This window comes from Epargyreus clarus, unplaced genomic scaffold, assembly GCF_041222505.1.
Source record: "Epargyreus clarus isolate Ecla_fem2 unplaced genomic scaffold, WU_Ecla_fem_2.2 ptg000032l, whole genome shotgun sequence".
Taxonomy (NCBI): Eukaryota; Metazoa; Arthropoda; class Insecta; order Lepidoptera; family Hesperiidae; genus Epargyreus; species Epargyreus clarus.
Window position 1 is genome coordinate 7381019 of NW_027332237.1, and position 17875 is coordinate 7398893.

At 35.3% G+C, this 17875-nt stretch overlaps 1 protein-coding gene across 1 annotated transcript; it reads left to right on the plus strand.

The window, feature by feature from the left end:
• The first annotated feature begins 2601 nt into the window (after window positions 1-2601).
• Window positions 2602-10919, plus strand: LOC140755189 (gloverin-like). The gene is made up of 5 exons (XM_073090408.1): window positions 2602-2638; window positions 3533-3620; window positions 5079-5199; window positions 6203-6394; window positions 10746-10919. Exons 2-5 carry the CDS (start codon window positions 3535-3537, stop codon window positions 10881-10883), a joined length of 537 nt encoding a protein of 178 aa, XP_072946509.1. The 5' UTR covers window positions 2602-2638; window positions 3533-3534; the 3' UTR covers window positions 10884-10919.
• Window positions 10920-17875: the final 6956 nt, after the last annotated feature.

The window sequence follows — 17875 nt, forward strand, 5'->3', positions numbered from 1 at the left end:
AAACAGCTAATTTGTCAGTTATTTTTTTGAATTCTTGAAAAAGGAGAAATAAATAACATTTTTAGAGAAAATTTACGAATAAATAACTATCACTGTGTAATGTACATAATAAATAAATAAGTGTTTCAAATAATTTAGGGACATTAGTAAAGGGATTTTATCAAGGAGACGTGGTAAAACTTTTTTACGCAACTATTTCAATTCTCAAAACTCTGTTCAATCGTTTTGCGTCAAAGAGCAACAAATATACCTTCCTTATAATCCTTCGTGTGTATATTATTAGTAAGTAATAAATAAATATGTTATTAGTAAGTTTTTTTACAACATATATGTAGTAAACGCGCATGCAGTCCATCTGATGGTAAATAGGTATTGTCGCCTATAGACACTTAATCAACCCCAGATAAGATTACAACCTTACCTGTGGTCAACCACAGACGCGTTGCTACACCTAAGCACTGAGTTGGAACGCCTAGCATACGTATTGATAAGAACAAAAACTATTATAAGATTATATCCGTCTTATGTCTTACCATAGATTAGTAAAGATTACTTAATTGAAATAGTTGCGTAAAAACGTTTTGCCACGTCTCTGTGCTAAAATTTCTCTAAAATATTTTATATACTTATTTACTTATTATATATATTACGCAATATTACTTATTTATACGTAAAATTTCTCTAAAAAGTTTTTATTTGTCAAGTGTTCAAAAAAATAAGTGAAAAATCAGTCGTCTCTGGTTTCATTTAAGGTAGCGAAGTATCTTTACTTATCAAAGTCTCTTCCTTTATCTCTTTAATAAATTTTGTTTCCTCACCAATGAATAAATTATTATTTATCTTACACAATATCTTCATGTACTTAAACATGAACACAGATGTTCCGTAAGCCTATTAAATTTCACGCCACTTCCGCTAAGTCAAGTGGGTGCCTTGTAAATTTTGAACAAGGAAGACTTATAAAACCCTTTTACATGTTTATGTTGCCTTAAGGACTTATTTGTTAAGTAACACACAAGTTGGTGGAATATGTACAATGAACATGTATACAATATAAAATCGAACACGTTTGTATGTAACTTAAGAAAAAATATTTTCATATCTAATTTTGAGTCTTTCTTTTCTCTTCGCATATCTTTCAAGTTCATCAAAAGTAATGGTACATTGATACCCGTATTTTTAAACACAAGAGTAGAAGAGCATGTATTCCACTTGATGGTAACTGGCTACTGCCACCTTACTGTAATCAATTCCAGATAAGATTAGATTCCTACCTGAGGTCGGCGACAGGTGCACTGCTACTCCAGAGGAGTGCTAAGCTGTAATGCCACGAGTGTCTCCCTCATTACACCTTTCAAAGCAGAGCATAGCAGCGCTTAACAGAGAACTTTAGGCAAAAATATGTTTGCTGATGGTTCCGCCGGAGTCGAACCAAAGAAGTTTTTACCAACAATAATAATTATAACAAACAAAAATTAAAGCAAAGAAATTTTTAACTAATTTCAAAAATGAAGGTTCTATATTGAATTAGGACTATTATGTATGTATCTATGTATGTATGTCGACAATTTTCTCAAATATTACTGATCTAATTAAATGTATGCTTATTTGTTATTATAAATAGCCTTGATATACATTTAAGTCAAAACAGACAATTAAGTTTTATTTACGTTTAGAGATTATTTTGATGTAAACACTTGAGTATCTTATATGGCTCTTATGTTATCATCCTATAGGTCATAAGGTATAACCTAAACCTACTTCTATTTTATAGTAGAAGTGTAGCTAGTGAGTTCTGTTTTCAAAAGTGCGATAATGTAAATAAACATTTTTAAGGTGTTCCATCGTGGGTAGGTAACGCATGAGCAACAGTGAGCTACTACACGTCAACGGTCGCCGGCACAGACTTATTCTGACGACCCGCGTAACATAGCGATCACCACACCGGTCTGACGCGCAAAGGGTCCCGGGTTCGATCCCTGGCCAGACAGACATCAAAATGATGAATTTAGATTTCTGTTTCTGTGTCTGGGTATTTGTGTATTTGTCTATGTGTGTGTCCATGGCATCCACGCAGGGAATCCTAGTGTGGGACTTTGAGTGTAGAAAGCGTTTTTTTTAATATATTAGCTTCCTTAGTCCTCAGAAGTAACTAAACATTTTTTATTGTCATCACGCAGTATCCTTGAGCTATAGGAGTTGATTATCGGTAGACTGATGGTCTGCAGTAACCACTTAAGAAGGGAGCAAATGAGCAACAGTGAGCTACTACACAAACGATAGTCCGTGTCGGTGACGGTCGATGACCACATCGACGGTGATCGTCGGCGTGAACTCTAGTTCGTACAATTTCCTTAGACTGAAACTATTACATAAAAAATATCATCAGTCATCATTGAACTCAATCAGTAATGCTTTATCTAGACGCTAATAGCTATATGATAAAAAGTAGGCAAAAAGTCTCGCATAACTGGTATAAGGATAAACCGTAAGATGACTAATTCTCTTTGAAAAAATCCCCTTTCTAACAGGTGTGCTAAGGGATTTCACCGCGGCTTAATATAAATGCTCTGAGGAAGATATTTTAAGTTACAGTACTGGATAAAACTTCAGAGGGACCTCTAGTAAGAAAAAGCAGGTGAGGTATTTAGTTGATGTAGTTTTTATAGTAAGGCTGTAAAAAAGCAGTGATAGCTTAGTGTTTAAATTTCGGCTTCTTGATCGAGGGGTCCGAGATTTGAATCCTAGGCCTCTGATTTTTAAAAGTTATGTGCATAATATAAATTTATTATGATTTCTTTTGCCTGAGAAGGAAAATATCATGAGGAAACAGAAGACATCTTAAAAAAGTTCTTAAAAGTACCTATGAAAAGTCTATCAATGCGCACTCGGCTAGCGCGGTAAATGGCCTTCTCATTACAAAAGGAGACCCGTGCCCAGCAGTGGGACAGTAATGAGTTGACGATGTAACGCTGTAAATTTTGGTTCATAGCCTTCAAACTTCAGGTTCATATCCAAGGTACCTTTGTGAGCCAGAGTGTTCCGGGGCCAATCACCGTATGATAGACATATTTAATGAATTTATAAATGGATGCTCTTTTATGCCCCATAATACTAGTATTAGTGGCAACGCATCTGAGATGGGCTTCTGCTAAAAACCTGTTTTATATAGATTTTGTTTCAAATGTCCCGGGCGGCTTACCATCAGGTGTACTGCACACTTGCTTGCAACCTTAAGAAAAAAGTATCTAAATATATATAACTCAAAGGTGACTGGCTGACATAGTGATCTATCAACGCACAGCCCAAACCACTGGACGGATCGGACTGAAATTTGGCATGCAGGTAGATGTTATGACGTAGGCATCCGCTAAGAAAGGATTTTGATCCATTCTACCCCCAAGGGGATAGGTAAAATAGGGGATGAAAATATTACTTCGTAACGCGAGCGAAGCCGCGGGCAAAAGCTCGTTTGGATATAAAATATATCTTTTGTCAAATTTCCTGTTAATGTATTATTTTTACTTTGCAGACATGTTTTCAACACAAATCGTCCTTGCATTTGCCGTCATCGTGTGTGCGTACGCACAAGTGTCATTACCCCCTGGATACAAAGAAAAGTAAGTAACCTTGTTTATTGTTATTTATTTAAATGACCCACAGATTTTAATTTGTTATTAACATCTTTATTAATCTTTATTTAAGTGTACATAAATAAATAATAAATAAATAATAAGTATCCGAGAGATGAATATGGGTATCTGTCATTTTATTATCATTCAACTTTATTGATATGGCTATTGTTGGTGTTAAATATGTAAGGGTACAGTCAAAAGCAATAATATATTACAGTACTGTTACATGAAATAAACAATAAAATTTAATCATTAATATTCATTTAACTTTTTTCTCGTTTCTCATTATTAGCTAAAATTGCAAAAATATGTAATTATAATATATCAAAGTGATTTGAAAAAATCTTATTAAAATGAAATATGTATGGAGGTATTGTGTTTAAAAAAAACTGATGCTAAATTATTAGAAATATTATACAGAACAAAATCTACAGTTATTTTTTCTTTCTTTCTTTTCTCTCTTCCTGTATATTTTTGTCTAAATAAAAAAAAAGATAATAATTTCAAACAGTTTATAACCAAGCATAGAAACAACAAAATCTCCGCGGATCCTAAGATGGGATATCAATAGGCTTTCAGTTGATTGACGTTCCCATTGCGTTCCCATTGCCCCACTTTTTGTGACGTTTTTGTACCCTGTTTAGACGCTCAGTTTGACGAGGGTGACGTGATTCCCCTGATAAGCAATGTGACGTCATTGTTTAGTTGAATTTAGTCATTTATTTATACCAGACTACAAATTAATATTTTATTGGAGGAATCTATATATTTACAATTATAATTACAATTACTAAAAATTAAAAAATAAATTAATTAAATTATAAAATAAAAATAAAACATATTTACAAAATACAAAAGTGAAAAAAAAATACTACCATAAAAAAAAACGAACTGCAAAGATAAATGATTTTAGAACATTTTATGTGCGTTTGTGAGTTTCATTCTTCAGCACGCTCTGAAGCTCAAATGGCTTCACAGATTTTAACACATGAGGTGTCGTTGGATTCGTCTGAATTGTAGGAGTGACATATATATTTGTTTTATTTTTATTTTATTATATAAGAGTAACAGACGAGCATGCAGTCCACCTGATGGTAAGTGGCTACCGCCGCCCATGGACATCTGTAATCAACCCCAGATAGGATTAGATATTCCTACCTGAGGTCGGCCACAGATGCGCCGCTACCCCTGAGGACTAAGCTGGAACGCCTCGGAAAAGTCTGTCTCCCTTACCACACCCTTCAAACCGGAACACAGCAGCGCCTAACACTGCTGTTATTAGGTAGAAATAAGTGTGGCGGTGGTGCCGCCGGAGTCGAACCACAAAGGGTTCTACCACCTTCAAAATATGATACTACATTAGGTTATTATTATTTATACTTTATTTAGGTTAATATTAGGTTAGTGTCAAGTGTCTAAGTACTAATGACATTATTTGAACAGGTACCCAGACACCTACAAGTTCTCTAAGAAAGTTCGGTACCCCCGTGACGTCTCGTGGGACACACAAGTTGGTCATGGAAAGGTGTTTGGGACGCTCGGCAACGACGAAACCAGCCTTTATGTAAGTAGAGTAATAACTAATAACTATTATAAGTAGTGATAGATACATATATAGGAGTGACTTGAAATATGGCCACTCATTCTGAGGGTCTATTTCAAAAATTCCAGTTCAAATTCCAGTGTTTTGGGAATCTATTTCTATTTGGAGATCTGTCTGTCATTTGCTTTTGGACTGACTGTACCTCAGATTTTACTAAGTTTAATGTGTGTATTATAGGTACCTAAATTAATTATTTCTTAATCTATCTTGTTTAGCACTTACATATAATTGGTTGGTAAATTTACCGAAATCTACTGTTAAGATTGCAATAAATCTAGCAATTCGTGTTTGATCAGCGCTTACTTAGCTACCGTGGTGGGCTGTGGCCTACACCTTTGCCCAGCAGTAGAACATAAGTGAGTCAACGATGAATCCGAACGTATTGAAGCGAACGTATTGAAGCAGCACGGTATGTGGGAAGAGTTGCCCAGCTGTGGGCCACAAAGTTCGCTAATCGTTCCAAAGTGTGCCAGCACTTGGCAACGTCGCAGTCGTTAGTAAGTTTAAGTAGACGGCTGTTTCAAACAAGCTGAGTGCTTTTTAATAGCGTTGGAGAAAGCTATCCGTGGTACACGCTGTGCCTATAAAATTATGAAAAATATTTTGCATGACTGTTTTCTCATGAGTCCTGTGCCTAAGAGTGACAGATTACTATGTACTGTATATAGCCTAGTAGTGATAGCGTAAAGGTTAACGTGGTCTCTTAATCGAGGGCCGAGGTTCGAATATCAGACACGCACCTCTAATTTTTCAAAAAATATGTGCGTATGAATTCTTACTTACTTTAACGACGCAATCGAACGACGATAACAACTACATTTCTAAATTCATTCAGATGTTTGTTTGGCCGGGGATCGAAGCCGGAACCCTTTGCGCGTCAGACTGGTAGAGTGAGACCGCTCTATCACACGGGTCCTCAAATTTCTAAGTTTATATAAAATAAAATTATAACTCTTCGTTTTAGGGCAAAGCAGGCTACAAAGGCGACATCTTCAACGACCACAGAGGAGTGTTGAAGGGCGAAGCATACGGCTCCAGGGTGTTAGGAGCTACCGGAGACACCAGCCATCTGGGTGGCAAGCTGGACTGGAGTAACGCTGCTAAAACTGCTGATGCTGCACTGCACGTAAATAAGCAATTCGGTGGAGCAACTAGTGTAAGTTTACCATTGGTTTTTTCCATCTATTGTCCTGCTATTGTAAAATTCAAAGCTATCTAAAAGTTTCCACACCGATTACTGCCTCATAACATCAGTGTTAAACGCTGCTGTGTTCTAGTTTGAAGGCTGTGGTAAGGGAGACATACATTTCCGAAGCGTTCCAGCTTAGTCTTCGGGGGTAGCGGCGCATATGCAGCCGACCGCAGACAGGAATATCTAATCGTATCTGGGGTTGATTACAGATGTCTAAGGCGATAGTAGCTATTTACCACCACGTGGACTGCATGCTCGTCTGCTACTCCGTTTTAGAAAAAAACCTAAAAAAACGGCCTTTCGATCGGGGGGTCCGAGGTTTGAATCCCAGGCACGCACCTCTTATTTCAAAATTATGTGCTGACTAGCAGAACCCGCGGCTTCGCCCGCGTAAAAAATATGATATAACATACAAATAACTGTAATCGTAAATTTGTACCTGTAACAATTTTAACGATAAAGTAGCATTGATATTTAATTTATAAAAGCTTTTTTTTCGTCACTGTGTACCTAAATTGGTCAAGCTTTCTTCAGAAACATAAAACACACTTAAACTCTAATTCATCATCAACCCATTAGTGTCCCACCGCTGGGCACGGGTCTCCTCTCATAAAATGAGAAAGATTAGGCCATAGTGCACCGCGCTGGCCAAGTGCGAATTGGTAGACTTCACATACCTTTGAGATTTCTCAAAACTTTTCTACAACTTCAAAGATTTTTGAAAATCTAATTAGTGGACTGTAATGAAACTTTTTTTAAAATATAAGTTTCATGTAGGATACAATAATTATTATTTACACTATTTCATAGGAACCCTTTCCAGGGTCGCTGGCTGGGCGGTTAGAGCTCCCATTCGCAACAATTCGCTCGCAACTCCAGAAGTCCCCCTTTAGTCTCGTACGATAGGCAGGGGATACTGTAGCCCTGTTCTAGCCCAAAATTTTAAACCAAGGTCTATGTGTCTACCACATCACCATCACTAATCCACGCATAACCACAACCACACCCCTGGGCAGGACAAAATGTTGACACGCAGTGTGTCTCAAGTAGTTGCGATGTACCTAATCAGTATACCAAAATATAGGCCAATTTGAATAAACTTACGCATTTTCATATATGAAATTTGCACCCGTCCACGTTGTCATGTATTTGTCTAAATAGACGTTATCTGAAATTTCACGTTTCTAACTTCGAACCTTAAAGATTCCCGTATACATATATATAACACTTCTTTTACCTCCTTATTACAATTTCAAAAACATTCCTATGTACATATGCATCAATAAATACTTTATCAGCAAATTTCTGAAAGCTAATATTCTACACCAGCGGTCGGCAACCCGACACCCACGGGTGGTGTGTGGCCCGCGACTTTCCCTTGTGGCCCGCGGATCTGCGCGTTACTAATAATTAGCCAAGTGCAAGTCAAACCCGCACCTGGAGGGTTCCGTACAACCAAAATATTTATTTTTTTAATTTCTAATATTTAATATTGCAGCAGCCATTAAAGTACACATTGTGAAAATTTGAACTGTCTACCTATCCTGAAAAATATAGAATAGCAGTTTGTTGTATGGGGACCCCTTTTTGTTTTCAACTTTTTTTTTAATTTTTAGTATTTGTTGTTATAGCGGCCACCGTTATGCATCCTCTGTAAGAATTTCAAATGTTACTATCTATATACTATCTACCTCTATTACGGTTCCAGAGATAGAGCCCTATGACACACGGACAGACGGACAGACAGCGAAGTCTTAGTAATAGGGTTTCGTTTTTATCCTTTAGGTACGAAATCGTAAAAAACCCCTGTTCTGCACTTCAACACGCGCAATACATTCCCATGTTAAAAATATATGTTACAACGGCCCGTGGAATTTCGCCCTACACTAAACCTCTCTGCATTCTGTTCTTTTTCCAGACACGCCAAAGGAAGTAACTTCAATAACGGTTTTTAAAGAAAACCTAATGGGGTTGATTGTTGAGTTGCTAAAAATGCTGAAACAGATGTGTAAACAGAAAGGCATAATGCATACACCCTTTTATAGCCGTCTTAAGGGTTGATCTAAAAACAGTGACTCAGATGATTCATTGAGTCCAATGATAACTTTTCGTACTGGTTGCTTCCAAATTAACAGATTATAAAATAAAGTTCCAATCCCTATTTAACGACCTTAAGGGTTGATTTTCAAAAATGGAAAAATAAGTGATATATTATTTACAACCAGAAAGCAAAATACCAATTTTTATAGACTTTGCTTCAAAATCTGCGGAATTCTAAACGAAGTTTCTACCCCTATTATACCCTCTTAAGGGTAGATTTTCCATAAATGATATTAAAAAGTTCTATCATTCCCAACCAGAAAGCCATTACCATTTTTTACAGTCTTTGTTTCCAAATTAACGGATTTTAAAATAAAACTCCATCCCCTATTAAACAACCTTTAGGGTTGATTTTCCAAAAACTGTGAAATAAGTGTCCTATTATTTTCAATCAGAAAGCCAAATAAAAATTTTCATAGACTTTGTTTAAAAAGCTGCGGACTTCTAAACGAAGTTTCTACCCCTATTTTACCTTCTTAAGGGTAGATTTTCCATAAACGGTGTTAAAGAAGCTCAATTATTTCGAACCAGAAAGCTAAATGCTATTTTTACAATCCTTGTTTCCAAATTAACGGATTTTAAAATAAAGCTCTATTCCCTATTAATCGAACTTAAGGGTTGATTTTCCAAAAACGGTAAAATAGGTGTTCTATTATTCTCAATCAGAAAGCTGAATACCAATTTTCATAGACTTTGTTTTCAAATCTGCGGACTTCCCAACAAACTTTCAACCCCTATTTAACCCACATAAGGGTTGATTTTCCAAAAACGGTACCGTTAAAGTTCCACTATATCTAACCAGTAAGGCAATGACTAACTTTCGTAATGCTGGCTTTCAAATTGGCAAATTTTAAAATAAGATGTCAACCCTTATTTTACCAACTTAACGGTTGATTTTCCAAAAATTATGAAATAGGTGTTTAATTATTTTCTATCGACAACCCAAATACCGATTTTCATACAGTTTACATCAAAACTGGGGGACTTTTATACAAACTTACAACCCTTATTGAACCCATATAAGGGTTGATTTTCCAAAAATGGTAGAATTAAAGTTCCACTATATCTAATCAGTAAAGCAATGACTAACTTTCGTAGTGCTGGCTTTCAAATTGGCAAATTTTAAAATAAGCTGTCAAACCTATTTTACCAACTTAAGGGTTGATTTTCCAAAAACAATGAAATAGGTGTTTAATTATTTTCTATCGAAAACCCAAATACCGATTTTCATACAGTTTACATCAAAACTGGAGGACTTTCATACAAACTTACAACCCTTATTTAACCCACATAAGGGTTGATTTTCCAAAAACGGTACAATTAAAGTTCCACTATATCTTACCAGTAGAGCAATGGCTAACTTTCATAGTGCTAGCTTTCAAATTGGCAAATTTTAAAATAAGCTGTCGACCCTTATTTTACCAACTTAAGGGTTGATTTTCCAAAAACGGTGAAATAGGTATTTAATTATTTTTAATCGAAAACCCAAATACCGATTTTCATAGAGTTTACATCAAAACTGGGGGAATTCCATACAAACTTACAACCCTTATTTTACCCACATAGGGGTTGATTTTCCAAAAATGGTTGAACTAAAGTTTTATTATATCTTACCAGTAAAGCAATGGCTAACTTTCATAGTGCTGGCTTCCAAAATGGAAAAATTAAAAAAAGCTGTCAACCCCTATTTAACCACCTTTAGGGTTGATTTTGGAAAAACCCTTAGATTAGATTTTTATTACTTTAAATCAGAAAGCTAAATACCAATTTTCATCCAGTTTGCTTTAAAACTGACGGACTTTCATACTAACTTTCAACCCCCATTTAACCCCCTTTACGGTGGAATATCAAAAAATCCGTTCTTAGTGCGCATCTACATTATAAAATTAAGCTATGTTTCAAATTTCATGATTGTAGCTTCAGTAGTTTCGGCAAAACCTTGATTAATACGTTTCGAACGTGAGTATCTTTTCGCTTTTATATATATATAGAAGATTAGAAATAAAAAATATCGCTTGCCTTAAGGAAAACATCGTGAAACCTGAGAGTTCTAAAAGAATTTCAAAGGTGTGTGAAGTCTAATTCGCACTTGGTCAGCGTAGTGGACTATATTCTAAAACTACTCACTCTAAGAACAAGCTTGTGCCCAGCAGTGGGACAATAACGGCGTCGCCTTATAACAAGCTCCCATATTAAAAACTCGGTAATTTTCCAGGTATCAGGATCAGCGTCGAAGGTGTGGAACCTAGACAAGAACACACACTTGTCGGCAGGTGGCGCTATCAGTCAAGACAACTTCGGTCATGGCAGACCGGACTACTCCGTTGGCGCTAAATTCCAACATGACTGGTGATTTTAATAAGAATGACTGGTAATTTTAATTAGATATTGACTGAGTTTAAGTAAAAGTAAGTTTAAGTGTAATAAAGTTAAAAAAATACTTATCTGTTTTTTTTTGTATAAGTCCTTGCTCAACTCATGATTGTTTCAATGCTAAGCAAGGGTCTCCTCTCAGATGTGCGTATTAGAAATTAATTAGCGCTTGCTGTAATTGTGACGGAAAACATCATAAGATAACCTCAATTATGACTTAAAAAATAAGTCAAACGTTTTAAAACAACTAAAAATCCGACTGTTTAAGTCTTTCCTGTATCTATCCTTACCATGAGTTTTTACGTTTTGACGAATATGACTGTTTTGGTATTTGTTTACGTATGTGCCCATACAAATTCCAATCAGCGCCCCAAGCGGATTGTGTCAGAACTATAGTGTCAGTAACATAACATTAAATGTCTAAATTGACAAAATGGCGCTTTGTGTTTTGTCTCTTTTTTTGCGAACATGTCAGGCAGACAAGAAGACTTGAGCACTTACTTATTGTTACGTTTACTCAGTCTACTGAGGCAAACGAAACAAATAATGGATTGAGTAAATGTAACATAAAATTGTGGGATGTTTTGAAAACTCATGATAGGGGTACTGTACAACACTGTAAGTTATCATACCTTTTAATGAGAACACACTAGTCCTTAATACTATAGGTGTATTAGCCCGATATCTAATAGAGGTGACGGTGGTGCCGAAAGTCGACCCACATACTTAATAGGTTTGATAATCGAATATAGACTCTTTATATGCCACACCATTTAAATAGTGGTTTCATTCATGGGTTGCTCAAGTGCTTATTCAAGATTGATCGTTGAATCCATTGCTTCTCAAACTACTTAATACAGAATTAACTGTACACGAAATAATCGCTCTACTGTCTATTCATTTAGATACTCTATAGCAGTTGTTTAAAAAAGTTAAAACTTATGTTAAACAACTGCTAGAACTTTTGTACTCATAAAACTTCTCTATAAAGAATATTCTCCGCTCGCCCAAACACGATAGGCGCTAAAATTTTATCCATAACAATCCTAAGTTTTTATGAATAGCCACTTTAACTAGACTAGAACTCAAATAATTAAGAACAATTCGAGAAACCGCGACCGAAGATATCTCGCGAAGTTATTTCATTATGCAGAGAACATTTTGTTCTGAACAAGAACAATAATATCGTATGTTCTTTTAAAACATCGTAAAATAAACTTTAAAATAAACAACTAGAGTCCTTTTTGCCTTTTCTTTTAGTATTTATAGAACAACAATGTAAAATGTACTTTGTAGTTCATTATTAAAGTTCAAAATTTAAGTAATTTGTTTGTACATAAGTCGTTTTGGTCTTTTTGAAACAGTTCATGAAGTTAGGGCTACAGTCATGTAATTACAAAACTTTACAACTATGCATTGGTGCAACAGTAAACACGAGAATAAGCGTTATTATCTTAAGTTATATGGACTAAAGTTTATAAATTTACCTAACAATGTTAATTTCAAGGATACGTACAGACCGAAGTCTTACTTACTGCCTTACTTAGCTTAGTTACTTGCCTCACTTACTTACTAAGTACTTCATCATCAACCCATTACTGTCCCAATGCTGGGCACGGGTCTCCTTTCATAATGAGAAGGATTAGGCCATAGTCCACCGCTCTGGCCAAGTGCGTATTGGTAGACTTCACATACCTTTAAGATTTTTTTTATAAATCTCTCAGGTATGCAGGTTTCCTCACGACGTTTTCTTTCACCGTTTAAGCAACTGATAATTAATTTCTAATACGCACATAAATTTTAAAATCAGAGGTGCGTGCCTGGGATTTGAACCTCGGCCCTCAATCGAGAGGTCGCGTTTCTTAACCACTAGGTTTTCACTGCTTTACTAACTAAGTACTTACTCCATACGTATAGTCCGCGCCAAACTGCTAGTCTGCTCTGAAGTTGGTGCGAGCAGGTGTAGTCATACAATTTGCTATGGTGACGCAATTCATTTCTATATTCAGAGCGGACTAGCAGTTTAACGCGGAGTATAGTTCGCACTTACCTACTTCCATCTTAATTACAACATCCAAATTACAACAACAAAACATATTAAATAATGCTACTCAATTTGTTATTTGGTATCCTAGCCGATCTAAAGAGCTCTATCTTAAAACTACGATAACGTTGCAATTTGCAGACATAATACTTGGTATTTTGATAAACCAAACTTCTCATAATCTGCTCGTACTTAATAGCACAATCATACTAAGGCAGATACGTTTCTACATACTTTTTGAGAATATTATTTATTATTCTATTGAAGTGATCACTGTATTCTGACCAACGTTGAAATATTTAATTTATTTGTGTTATCATGTTATAAGTATAAGTTTACCTTTAATAAAGCAATAACAACCAATATTATAGTAATAATAAGTGCCACCTATCGAGCAATCGCTATTATGTTTTACTTAAGTTGAAGTAACTTGTTACGGAACATTTAGTACTATCAAAACAGTACTGGATGGCGTTGATTGTAGTAATTGTAGACCTGTTTATTACACTTTGCAAAATAGCGAGATAGACTAAATGTAATTATGTACAGTAATTTATTATTAAAAAAATCTAATGTTTTAACTGTATTTGTTTAAGTTCACCAGTTCGTATTAAAAATTATGTGAATTTGTGCACTAATAAAATAATGAAGGAATAAGCGCCATCTATGAATAAGATAAGTAACTATTACGTTAACAAGCATTGTAGTACGTTAGAATCGAAATAGTGTAATGTTTTTCTCATAGATGGCGCTTATCATGGCCTCTTTTTACGTCTTGATTAAAATCAGCGATTATTTAGTCTGATTTTGTGCCACGAGAAGGCGCTTAATTCTAGTATACAAAAAAACCTGTTCTACAAATAATAATTTTTGCATCTTGCAACTACAAATATACTACCAAATTTTGAAAATTAAGGTATATTGAAACATACACTAAAGTAAGGTACCTAAGCATATTACATTTTTATGCAGTATTTATAAACGAGGTAATAATGAAGAACGTCATTACAGTTAAAAATATGTATATCTATTTAATCTAAATAAATTGTCAAAAATCCATTATTAGGTATGTACACATTCAAATTACTTACATTTTTTTAAGTACGGGATCAATTGAGTAAATATTAATGTGTTAAGTGAGAGAACACATAAAGATTACGAGGTATTTCAGTTTAGTCGGTTGTCAGAAATTACCACTTACCATCAGGTAATTATCACTTACTCATTTGCACATTTATATAAATAATTCGCCAAGTACGAGTAGAACGTGCACATGGAGGCTTCCGTACCATGTAACGTTCATTATATTTTACTCATTTTTATAAAATAACCGTAATAAAATATGTTTTATTGTTCTTATTTTTATTTATTATAATAGCGGATTATAAAAACTTCAACTGTCTTCCTAGTACGGTTTAACAGTTAGATCGAATTATGCCGAAACATACCGGTTTGTTGTATGGAGACCCCCATTAATATTAAACTATATTTTATTTCTATTTGTTGTTATACGAGTAATTGCCACCATTATGCATCCTCTGTAAAAATTTCAAGTGTGTATCTATTACGGTTCCAGAGATAGAGACCTGGGGGCCTTCTAAAAACCATCATAGTTCAGGAAAGTTTTATTTCTTCCTTAAAAAAGTAAAATATTCCGTCACACACAGTTGAACAAACTTAAACCCCTATTAATTTTTCGCTCATCCGTTGTATAAAACCAACTGAAATTGTCATATTTTGCTTAAAAAGTTTAATTTCTTGCAAAAAAAAGTTAAAGTATGATTAAAATAATATTGTTTTGGTATGGTAGTAACCCCCCTGTGACAGATGGACAGACAGCGATGTCTTAGTAGAGTTCCGTTTTTACCCTTTGTTTACAGAACCCTAAAAAATAATATTTTGTATAATCTCGTTCTCCGAAGTTAAAACAACTATCACCTTCTGATTATGATACTCGTATTATGAAGACACAAATTATGTCATTCGACTCTTACGCGTTGCATCTTACAACATTGAGTGCACTTCCGTTTAGTTAAAAACAATATTATTTCCGTTACAATTTTCGTTACGTTACCGTTTATAGTTGTTATAATAAAATAACATTGGTTATTTGCTGCACGTTATTTCGTGCCAGTTATTGGAAAGCAGTTTTTTAATCAGTTTTTTGAAAGCCCTTTGTGGTTCGACTCCAGAGGTACGACTGCTTCACCTAATTCTACCTTATGACAGTAGTGTTAAGAGCTGCTATATTCTGTTTGAAGGGTGTGTTGTAAGGGAAACGTACTTATTCAAGTCGTTCCAACTTAGTCTTCACGGGTAGCAACACTTGTTAGGACTCTTATCTTATCTGGGGTTGATTAAAATAGGCAGTAGTCACTTACCATCATGCGGACTGTATTCTCGTTTCTACTTCTGTATTATAAAAAGAAAAATATAGCAGACATGCGATGAAAAGGTGGTAGCATTTACTAATGTGATTTCGGAAGCACACTTTTTTTTGTTTCGAGGGGAAAAGCTCGTAAAGGAGGTATGTCGTGGGAGCGGCATGGGGTTATGTGGGATTCTTACCGCACTTAAACCCCCCCGGTGGCCGTCCTCGGCGCTGCGTAGAGGACTCCGGGATCTCCAGAGGAACGCAACCAGAGTCCTCTTAGCGCGTTGCCACGTCGGGCTCCGAGGTGAGCGTGACGCTCGTCTCGTCGTCTGGTGTGCACGACGGTATGCGGCCACACATTCCGCCGTCCTTCCCGAGGTCGGTGTACAGGCGGTTCGAGCTCTTCGGGAGTGCACCTAGGACCTATTATGGTTTGCAGGGTATTATTTAGAATCAAATACCTTCATTTATTTATTTATTTTTATTTTTAAGTTTTTGTACACGGAAAAACAATAATTAAAAGCAAACATTATGAAAATAGAGTACAAAGGACTGCTTATTTCAAAATGAAATCTAACATATTTAGAGGAAATCTTCATATTTAGAGGACGCCATTGATTTGACCATTTGACCATTTGCTTGTATTACATAAAAAATCACATTGCACATTTGACAGTGCGCGTAATGGGGCATTATGATCTATATAATGGAACAAATACAACAAAATCAATATTAATAGTAGAAAATTGGTACGCATGCAATCGTGACGGACCTATTTCTCGGTCATTTGGTGTAAGCACAATAGCAGTAGAAAAATTGCCAAGTGCGAGTTGGTATCACTTTGGCGTTCCGTGTCACCAATTTGTTTTTCATTTTAACCAACTTCCCAAAGGAAGAGGTTATCTATTCGTCGCGTATATTTTTTTTTATTTTTAGTATTTGATATATTGGCAAAGGGAGATCTCCCGCCGGACTAGGAGATCATGCCTGGGGAGCGGCCGTGTTCCGATAGTCTCAATTCGGAGCTTGTTTAATTATATACAAGATGTTTAGAAAACGTTGATAGCGTGATTCAGAATACTCGTGGCGCCATCTCTTGACGAGTAGCGGGAAGTCGCCACAATATCATAGCAGCTATTGAATTCAATACATAAACTGATATGCCAAAACCTATCGTTTTCTAGTATTCCTATACTTTGAACTCTTTTATTTTTAGTACTCACTCAATTAAAATTGAAGCTTCTATCTATGATAGACAACGGTGGTTTAGTAACAGAGTTTCATTTCGCTACAGTACCCTAAAAAAGCTAAAAGTGTTTTGTTTTATTTTGATATTCGACGACAGATTGAGCTTACACGAGGTTGTAAGTAATAAAGGTTGTGTTAGTTTCGGTTGCAAACCTTTTCATAGCTTAATCTTGGACACTAGTCTCAATTGAGATGATCCAACAAAAACTTTTTAAAACCTTTTAATTTTTTCTTTGTAACAAATGACAACAGACCATGAAGTTATCTAATTCACAATGGCTAGCGCAGTGGAATTTGATTTTAACGCTACCTACTCTGAGAGGAGTGATAATCATAACATTATATGGCTTGTAAAAATGTGCAAAAGGGTGCAAAGAGGTAGCTGATTTAACATTAATTATTTTTTACTGCTTTGTAGCTTAGATTAGCAATTAGAGATTGTACAGCAGAAAGAAGGCGTCAGATGGTATCCGACGTAATCCTCTTAGTCATTAAGTATCTAGGCTAAGACTAGTTGTTACCTAGTAAATAAGAGAAAATAACTGTTAGAGCGCTTGTACATTGTCCGAGCCGATATCGGATTTATCGCTGATATCAATATTTAACATCTAAAATACAATATGTGCCTAATGATTAATAATATACATATGCTACGACATATACACATACGTTTTAAAAATTGATAGTTTAAAAATGTCATATTATAATATTCTGTACCTTTACCATGAGTTTTTACATTTTGACAAATATGACCGTTTTGGTATTTGTTTACGTATTTGCCTATACAATTTCCAATCAGCGCCCCTAGCGGATTGTATCAGAACTATAGTGTCAGTAACGTAACATTAAATGTCTAAATTGAGAAATGTCCAAATTGACAAACGGAACAGAATAATGGATTGAGTAAACGTAACGTAAAATTGTGGGCTATTTTGAAAACTCATGGTAAGGGTACTGTTCGTAACAGGAGAAGATAAGTCGTTTTACTGAAATACATAATGATTATGTGTACTAACATTTAACTTAATCGGTTGAGTACAGTAAGAGTAAATTAGCTGTGACACGCGGATAGATAAACGAACAGAACCACAAGTAATCTTTTACGGGTTCAGTAGTTTTGTTTTGACGTAAGGAACTTAATAAAGGAACTCTTAATGCTATATTAAGGACGATATTGGTAAGTTATTTTTTAACAATGTCTAATAACGGATCCGATATACCAAAATAGTGAAGAATGTTGTAGGTTATCTAATTGGAGAAATACTCGAGAACTAAAGTTAATCCTAAGTTTCTCAAACAAAGTCGG